This window comes from Eptesicus fuscus, chromosome 13 (genome assembly GCF_027574615.1).
Source record: "Eptesicus fuscus isolate TK198812 chromosome 13, DD_ASM_mEF_20220401, whole genome shotgun sequence".
Lineage (NCBI taxonomy): Eukaryota > Metazoa > Chordata > Mammalia > Chiroptera > Vespertilionidae > Eptesicus > Eptesicus fuscus.
Genome location: NC_072485.1, coordinates 54,550,956 through 54,560,147, shown reverse-complemented (window position 1 = coordinate 54,560,147; position 9,192 = coordinate 54,550,956). Strand labels below are relative to the sequence as shown.

The window sequence follows — 9,192 nt, the reverse complement described above, 5'->3', positions numbered from 1 at the left end:
GTGGCATTATATCTGCATTTAGGCTTGAAATGAGGCAATAAAAACACACTGGAGGAAAACTGCTATGGAGGCATTTCAATGATGGCAAGGATAGAAATTGATTAACAATTGGATTTGCTCAGAAATGAACAGAATATCAAGGAGGCAGTTGCTAGAACAGGATCCCATGGTCTAATCCTCCCATGGAAGTGTCTCTGCCCCCAGACAGAGACCACTGAGTGACTAAATTTTAATGAGATTAACACCCTGGGGTCAGAGGCGGTGACTGGACAAAATTGACAGGGAGTTCGGAGGCCTGGACATGAAAGGGCCTGAAATAGCACAAAGCAGAGGGGAGAGGGTCTGATTCGGGGAGAGTTGGTGCAGGGTGTCTGCCCTGTATGACTTCAGATTGTGTTCCCCTACACCCAGACACGCAGGCACAGGCGTGATCTTCCCGTGGCTGTCTATCCATCAACCAATGGTATCAATGACCAGTCCTCACAATGAAGAATAACACACTGATTTCAACATTCAAACTCTTGAGCATTTATTAGACAGATATTGTGTGCCCTCTGTCAGCATCTGGGGATGTGGAACTCAATGACTCGGGGTCCCTGCCCTTAGGGGGCTCACAGCCCCATCTCCTGAGAGCAGAGTGAAGGAGCTCAGTACTTGTCGGGCAGGCCGGGAGGTCTGAAGCGATTGGGGTCTTTGCCACTCCGGCCCCATCTGTTGGCTTCCTGGTCAGCCCTTGAGTCCTCCGATCCATGGCCGCTGTCTCCATGCCGAAAAAGGTCAGTGACTCTTGGATAAGCCTCTCTGAAATCACTAGAATGGAGGAGGGCAGGTGGGTAGTGAATCAGGGGCTGAGGAGAAACAGCCTCACCCTCCCCTTTCCAAGGGATTAAAGACTCTGAGAGGAGCCTGGAAAGAGGCTAAGCACTGACCCTGCCTGGGCACAGCCCACTCAGCCCCAGGGTGACCCCCCTCCCACTGGGAGAACAGCACCAGAGGGGAGAGTGGGAATCAGTCCTTGGCCCTCAGTTTCTCTTTTGGGGGACAGGCCCACAAGCCAATCTCTGGCTCTGCTGGCAGTCCACGACCTGTGCTGGGCAGGGATCGAGAATGTGGAAGGAAGAACATGAGGAGGAGCCCACAGACCCAACAGGGTCCTTCTCTAGGGCTTACACCCTCCACATCTCCAAAGTCAGCCAAGCTCTGCTCACCCATCCTGCATCCCCAGGAGCCAGGTTACCTGATCACTTCAGCAGCCCAGGCACCGCCAGGTCCCCTTTTGGCAGCGTCATAGTTCCCCCGGGCGTGGAAGTATTTGTCTGCATTTGTATAATTGGCTTCTCTCATGTCGGAGTAGGCTCTCCACATGTCTTTGGTTCCTGGAAAGGACATGGCACAGAGACATCAGGTGAAATATCCATGAACCGTGACACCCCTTAGAGTAGAATCAAGGAGTGAAAATGGACCACTGACTCCGATTCACCCTGTGGTCACAGCCTCCTGGAGACCACAGGGTGAGAAGAACATTCTCCAGGCCGAGTTGGCCTCCCCAGGTGACTCTAAGGAGAGACATTTAGGTGGGGGCACAGCTGTGTTGTCCCTGGTGGTCTGATGCCTGTCATGCTATCTGTGGGCTCCAGCTCACTTAGGCCTCTGGGGCATGTGTTTAAAGGAGACAGGGAGGCCACATTACAGAGCAGGATTTCAATGTCAGCGCTGCTGAAATTTGGGGCCAGAGAATGCTTTGTGCTCAGGGCCTTCCTGAGTGAGGTGGGAGGTTCCCCAGCATCCCGCATCTCTGCCCACTAGGGGCAGCAGCCTATCCCCCTGTGACAACCAGCAGTGTTTCCCACATTGCCACATGTCCCCGGGGCACCAAGGGCCTCAGGATCAAGAAGCTCTGGTATATGGAGCGAAGCTACATAGGATAGTGTTCAGGGCCCTCGCTGAGCCTGGTGGTGACATGGAAAGCAGACTGTGAGAAAGGCGCAGGCACACAGCACTTCTGCCTGACACTAAGAATCAGAGTCTTACAGGCAGAATGCTGGGAATCCTGACGTGAGTCCCTCTGAGTGTGAGGGGCATACGTGGCATCCTGGAATCCGCCCACATAGACTGGACTGATGCTGTGAGCAGGCAAGCGCTAGAGCAGGGGCCTGTGTCTCAGCCTTGGCTGCACCTTCTCATCGCCTGGGGAGACTGTGGAAGGCTGATGCCCATCTCAGGCCCATCACCTCAGACTCTGTGGGGGTGGGTCGCAGGCCTCCGTCGTTTTTAATGTCTCCAGGTGATTCCATCAGGTAGCTGGGATTGGGGACCTCTGAGCTTTAGGAAGCGGTGCTCAGACACATCTGCCTGGCAAGAGCTGTGGCCTCCTGCCCAGCTGGGTTCACACTCTGCCCTGCCACCTGCTGACTGGCAGGTGGTCCCTGGTCCCCTGAGTCAGCTGCTCTAAGCTTCAAAGTAGGGGAAGATGCCTGCCCACCAAGTTATTCTCCAGTTAGACTGGTGACTAACTGTCGTGTTAGAGAGTGGGAATTTTTGAGCACTCCGGAGAGGCCGTGGACTATACCCCAGATAGAGTTGCCAGTGTTGACACCAGGCCAGGCCTTGAGATATGGCTTCATGGCCCCTTCCCCTTGCACCTCACAAAATAGCCTTGCTAGATAGAACACTGTCAGCTTTCTGAAGAACGGGATGACCCTGTGAATAACATGGTCATCATTGGCATGATCTTGATGTTACTTGGGAAAAAACTGTTTTGTCTTAAAATTACTTGTTCTGCAAAAACAGGATGTGGTTAATGTGCTTAAAAGAGGTCCTACACAAAGGGTCGCTGCTGCTCTCTGACCTACCTATCTGGAAGGCAGATCAGCCGCCGGCCGGCAATAAAGGCTCCCTAAATTTTATTTTGGTTTGGACTCCAGTGGTCTTTACAACAGTCCCAGGTTGACCAGAACTGTCCCTGTTTGCCTAGAACTGTCCCAGTTAGCACTGAAAGTGTCATGGAAAACTCCCCAGACCCAGGCACAACAGGAGGGTTGGTCGCCCTAAATTGCACGGAAGTGCTGAGTTCCTAGAGGAGGCTCAATGGATGTTCACCTTTGTCAGTTAAAAAAGCTGGAAAAGGGTGGGAAACAGACTAAAACAGGGACATTGTCACCAACTACTGGAAGCCCCAGCAAGTCCTAAGCAGCAGGTCTCACTAAACTACCCAGTTAGGAAATGGAAGGGAGGGAGAAAGCAAGAGAAAGGGAGGGGGAGGAGGGGAAGAAAAGATGGGCAGCTTTAATCACACTTGGTGCAGTTTTGTCTGTGGAAAATAGTAAATCATTTCAAGTCTTACTCTGTGCATTCTAGTCAAACTTACTTTGTGCTGATTGTTCTTTCTCTATTAACTGATTGAAGTTAGAAAGTGAGACCTATGGTTTTTCCATCTGTTTGATGAAAAGCTCCCAAAACAGCTGGCACATTCCACCACATCGGGCAACAGAAGCTAACACAGTAGCTCCAAGGCTGAAGGGCACTCAGGGTGAATCCTAGTGGTGATCTGTTCCGCGTCTCCCCCCTCCCCATAATGGACTTTACCTTCATAAGCCTGGCCCATGAATTCAAACCAGCCCTGGCTGCTGACTCCCAGGACCAAGGAGCAGAACACGAGGCCCGTGAAAAGCTTCATGGTGCTGAAATGAGAGAGGAGGGTCAGGGAGACACAGGCAGGACTGGCACCCTCCTTTTGGCTGTGCATTTCCATTTGTTCTCATGGGACGCTGGCTGCCCATCTAGGAAACACTGCAGTAGGACCTCACTCAGAGCCACGGTCCTCAATTCTGAACCCATCAACCCTGAACCCAAGACTGTCTAGGAGGTCACCAAGGTGGCACTGAAAAAGCAGCAAAGCAGTTAGGACCAAACCCTCTGGAGCAGCCTGTCATGAGACCAAAAGCATTACCCTGTGCCACTCGGCCGGCACAGACCCCATACAGCACAAATGCAAAACAGAATAATTATTTTAAAATGAATGTGCAGTCTTGCTGGAAAGAGAAAACAGAATAAGGCTTGTAGAGTAAACCCTCCTAGGAGTGGTCCCTCACCTGGTCTCTGGTGGAGCCGAGCTGCTGGTCCCTGCCTGCTGGGGACAGCTGGCTGCTATTTATTGATGCTGAGCCCTCCCTGCTGGATTATGGGGGGCGGGGGGCGGCGGGAGAGAAGCCAGATTTGGTACCTGGGGAAAGTCCCTCTGGGTCATTTCTCCTAAAAAGGTACAAAGGACATTTACTGGACAGCAGTGGTTGTCTTCATGCACAGGTCATTTCCCTGTTGTGCAACCTTGGAGAAACATGGTAGACTCGCTCTGCTCTGCAGCCACGGGTCAGGGGTGGCTCTGCTGTCAGAGTTGAAGGGGCCAAGGCAGGCCAACCTGGATGTGGAGAGGAAGGGTGAGGGGCTCCAGGATGTGGTACCCATACTGTTGGAAGGTGTGCAGTTAGGGGCCATCTCCTCCAGCCAGGACCTTGCTTTACTGGTCATTCCCTCAGGATGGTCCCTGGTGGGCCAGATGGCAGATGTGTCAGAAATGAAATCCCTTTGAGTTCATTCTAAAGCCCTTGAGCTTCAAAATTGACAGGCTAGCTCACCAAATCTCCCTGGTGCCCTGGCAGGTGCCTCCATCACTCTGACTGCATATGCTCAGCTCTCAGCTCCGGGGCACAGAAAGGCCTGCTCAGCTGGCTCAGCCACAAAGAAGAGTATTATCCGAGGTGGCTCCTGACTGGGGGCAGTGGATGGCGGTCCTCTGCTTTCCCTCACCCAATCCTGGAGACCCCTCACAGTGGGAGTGGAGTGCTGTATGACAAATTTGCAGCCCACCTGGGAAGTGCCAGGCTCCCAGTCAGGGGAGAGGAAGGGGTGAGCTCTTTGTGCCCAGCATTGCCCTATGGGCACCCTGTCTGCCCCTGGTCATTATGAGTCTGAAATGTCAGCAAGTCAGCACAACTCCTCACGGGCTTCTGAAGGAGTCAGGGGGTGGAGAGGGGTCAGTGCTGGAGCCCAGCAGGGGTGAGGCCAGGATAGGAACTGAGGCTGGTGAACATGTCAGCGCCTGCTGGTTCCTTCTTCCCCAAACCATCTTCACAGCCGAGGGTCAGGTGTTTACAACACCAAGAAGACATCTTGCAAAGGGGAAGGGCTAGGGAGGTGGTAAAGGAGACCAAATGGCCTAGAAACAGCCAATGAGTGTCTTCATCCTGGATAGTGGTGGTATCTGCTCTCTGCCATGGTGGCCACTCACCACGGTCTCCCTCACCAGATACTACATTCCAACACCATACCACTGAGTTGGTCCATGCAAGAACCTGCTCTGCTCACACACTCACACGTATTCCAGGTTAGAGAGCTGGCTTCCCCAGGAGGCATGAGCTCACAGGGCACAGCTACCATGCCTCCAAGTAGCACAGTGGTTCTGAAAGAAAGTCAACTTAAAAAATAATACTAAATCCCCCAGAATTAATGGGTTGGAGAGAAGCAAAGAAAATTTATAAAAGATAACAAGTATCATCAGAAGGGGTAAAACACAATATGAAGTAGGAACTGTCAGTTTTGAAGAAGAATAAAATGAAAATAAAATTATAAATATAATACTTAAAAAACACCTTAGTAAAGAAATAAATAACAGATCAATGCAACTGAATAATAAATTATCTGACAGGACAGCCCCAGGAACTTTCCCACGAGGCAACAGAAAGAAAGAGAAATGGAAATTATTTGAAATTTTCCAAAGATGTAGGAGAGCTGAAGAATTACCAATATTAATCTCCAAGGATAAAAAAATAGAAAGGTAGAAGTAGTAGAATTCATGACTCAAAAAGAAAAAAATGTATGTTAATAAATTTGATAACCTAAATAAAGTAAATGTATTTCTGGGGAAATATAAATTCTAAATGGGTAAATGAAGAAATAGAAAAATTAAATAGAATAATATCCATAAGTAAATTGAAATGATAGAGACTGTCCCCTCAAATACCTCCAAAATCTAGACTCAGCTTCACAGTTTACTATTAAAACTATTAAGAGAATTCAGTGAGATTGCCATATACAAGATAATTTAAAAAAATCAAGTGTTTCTCTGCAATAATTCTTAATAGTTAAAAAATACAATATACAGGCCTGGCCGGTTTGGCTCAGTGGATAGGATGTCAGCCTGTGGACTGACGGGTCCCAGGTTTGATTCCAGTCAAGGGCATGTGCCTTGGTTGTCGGAACATCGCCAGTAGGGGATGTGCAGGAGGCAGCTGATCGATGTTTCTCTCTCATTGATGTTTCTGGCTCTCTATCCCTCTCCCTTCCTCTCTGTAAAAAAAAAAAATCAATAAAAAATATATTTTAAAAAATAATTAAAAAAAAAAATACAATCCTACCTAATAAAAGAGTAATATGCAAATTGACCCTAACTCCGCTACACCCACAAGCCATTCCCACCAGCCATGCCCACCAGCCAATCAGAGTGAGTGTGTAAATTAACCCAACCAAGATGGCTACAGCTACGGAGAAAGTAGGAGGGAGGCTTGGGTTTCCAAGGCAATAGAAGAAGCCAAGCTTTCCCCTGCCCTGGCCAGCCTAAGCCTCCACTCAAGGCTACAAAGTTTCCATTATAGAAGGTAAACACATCCAAACAGAAATGGCTGCCGGCCATGGAGTGAGCAGGAGGCTTGGCTCCGCTCCAGGATACAAAGTTTCAATTGTAGAAGGTAAATAAATTCCAGATACCAAGGCCTCCGCTTGGGTCGCCAGGGGGTATGCCCGGCCTGCAAACCACCACAGGCCCCTCGCCAAGGGAACCCCCACTCTGATCTGGGATACCCTTCAGGGCAAACCAGATGGCCCCCACCTGTGCACCAGGCCTCTATCCTATCTAATAAAAGAGTAATATGCAGATTGACCATCACTCCAACACACAATATAGCTGCCCCCATGTGGTCAAAGATCCTGCCCCCATGTGGACACAAGATGGCCACCACAAGATGGCCAGCAGGGGAGGGCAGTTGGAGGTGATCAATCCTGCAGGGGAGGGCAGTTAGGGGTGACCAGGCCGGCAGAGGAGGGAAATTGGGGGCAAACAGGCTGGCAGGAAGCAGTTAGACATCAATCATGCTGGCATGAGAGTGGTTAGGCAGTGATCAGGCTGGCAGGCAGAAGCAGTTAGGGGCAATCAGGAAAGCAGGCAGGCGAGCAGTTGGGAGCCAGCAGTCCTGGATTGTGAGAGGGATATCTGACTGCCCGTTTAGGCCCGATCCCACTGGATCGGGCCTAAATGGGCAGTCGAACATCCCTCGAGGGGTCCCAGATTGGAGAGGGTGTAGGCTGGGCTGAGGGACACCCCCCAACCCGCCCCTGTGCATGAATTTCATGCACCGGGCCTCTAGTATATAATAGTACCAAAAACATTAACTATGTAGGAAACAACCTAAAAAATACACAAATATTTACAGAGAAAATTTGAAAGTTTGCTAAGGAATAAAAAAATGAGGCTGTATGTCCTGTCAATGGAGAGGATGTTTCACTGTAGTAAAGATTAATTATCTGCCCTGGATGATGTGGATCAATAGTTTCAGCATCATCCCTTGCAACTAAGGGTCTAGGGTTCAATTCAGGTCAAGGGAACATACCTGGGTTGCCAGTTTGATCCCTGGCCTGGTGTGTGTACAGGAGTCAACCAATCGATGTGTCTTACATCAATGTTTCTCTCTCTCTCTCTCTCTCTCTCTCTCTCTCTCTATTTCTTCTCCCCCTGCTCCCTTCTCCTCTCTCCAAAAGTCAATGAAAAAACATATCCTCAATTGAGGATTAACAACAACAACAAAAAAGATATTAATTCCCCCCAAATTAATTTATAAATTCAACGCAATGCTAATAAAAAATTCCCAGTGGAATTTGTAAAGGAATGCAACAAATTCATTCTTTTTAAAAAAAGATATACATTTTATGATTTCAGAGAGGAAGCGAGAGGGAGAGAGATAGAAATATCAATGATGATCACTACCTCCTGCACACCCCACACTCGGGATCAAACCTGCAACCCAGGCATGTGCCCTAACTAGGAATCAAACTGTGACCTCCTGGTTTATTGGTCAATGCTCAACCACTAAGCGACAAGGGCCAGGCAACAAATTCATTCTTAGTGGATGAATAAAGGTCCATGAATGGTTAATCAATTAAAAAAAAATAAGGGCAAAGAGCGGTCATGTAGTGGACTCTGAGATTCATGAGCTTGGGTTTGACGATGTCTTTGGGGCAGAGGGTGTCGGGGATAGAACTGAGATGTTTGCAGCACCAGTTATGTCCAAAATAGGCATCAGAAAAGGAGATCCACATAGCTTTGAAGGTCCTCCTTACCCCAGGCCTGAATGAAACAATTTCATGTAGAGCAATTGGAGCCCAGAGAAGTGTGTTACCCCTCCCCTTTTTTAATCCTCACCCGAGGACATTTTTCCATTAATTTTTAGGAAGAGTGGAAAAGAGAGGGAAAGACAGAGAGAAATATCAATATGAGAGAAAAACATTGATTGATTGTCTCCTGCATGAGCCCAGACCAGAGCCCGGGATTGGGGAGGAGCCTGCAGTCAAGGTGCGTGCCCTTACCAGAATCAAACCGGGGACCCTTTGGTCCACAGGCCGAAGGTCTATCCACTGAGCCAAACCGGGTAGGGAACAAACTATCTTTTCATGTCAGTCATCTCTTCACCTGTTGGCCTCACCACGTCTGAATAATAATAAAACCTATATTTTAAAACAGAAACCTATTGTTACAAGTATTTCAAGCAGAAAAGAGAGCCCAAAATGTTAAAATAGAAAAAAAGAAAACAAAAACAGAAAACCCATACACGTCATTAGTGGAAGGGAAGCATGTGTAGTCAGCCAGGCAGGAATACTAGTTGAGAGGCAGGATGAGGTGTTGGCCCTGATGCATTAAAGAAAGTCAGAAAAAGAAAAATAAAAGAGTCAGGATTTGGAGGTTACAAGTCTCATTGGAGATGGGATGGTGTTGGGGTGAAGGTCTGAGGAAACACAAAGAATTTCCTTCTCTGATGATTCTCCACCTGTCTGAGAGGGCCCGCAGGATTAGAGTTGGAAAAGTGGCAGGCCTGGAAGATGAGAAACAGATTTGGGACATGCTGTAGCCAGTTAGAGCACAGGAAG

The 9,192-nt window shown here is 48.8% G+C and overlaps 1 protein-coding gene across 2 annotated transcripts; it reads right to left on the bottom strand.

The window, feature by feature from the left end:
• Positions 1-578: 578 nt before the first annotated feature.
• On the bottom strand, positions 579-3,676 carry LOC103304703 (serum amyloid A-2 protein-like). Of its 2 annotated transcripts, none has more exons than XM_008161525.3 (3): positions 3,586-3,676; positions 1,238-1,376; positions 579-810 (listed from the first exon to the last, which is right to left on the bottom strand). In XM_008161525.3, exons 1-3 carry the CDS (start codon positions 3,674-3,676, stop codon positions 648-650), a joined length of 393 nt encoding a protein of 130 aa, XP_008159747.2. In that variant the 3' UTR covers positions 579-647. The 2 variants fall into 2 exon arrangements, with proteins under 2 accessions (XP_008159747.2, XP_054580750.1); XM_054724775.1 differs by having other exon boundaries at positions 579-699.
• Between the last annotated feature and the right edge of the window lie 5,516 nt (positions 3,677-9,192).

Bases quoted from the DNA above. Each gene is read 5' to 3' on its own strand.
- LOC103304703 (XM_008161525.3), bottom strand. From the start codon at position 3,676: ATGAAGCTTTTCACGGGCCTCGTGTTCTGCTCCTTGGTCCTGGGAGTC. The intron at 1,377-3,585 runs GTAAAGTCCATT...TGTCCTTTCCAG, and splicing joins CATGGGCCAGGCTTATGAAG to GAACCAAAGACATGTGGAGA. The intron at 811-1,237 runs GTAACCTGGCTC...CCTCCATTCTAG, and splicing joins TGGGCTGCTGAAGTGATCAG to TGATTTCAGAGAGGCTTATC.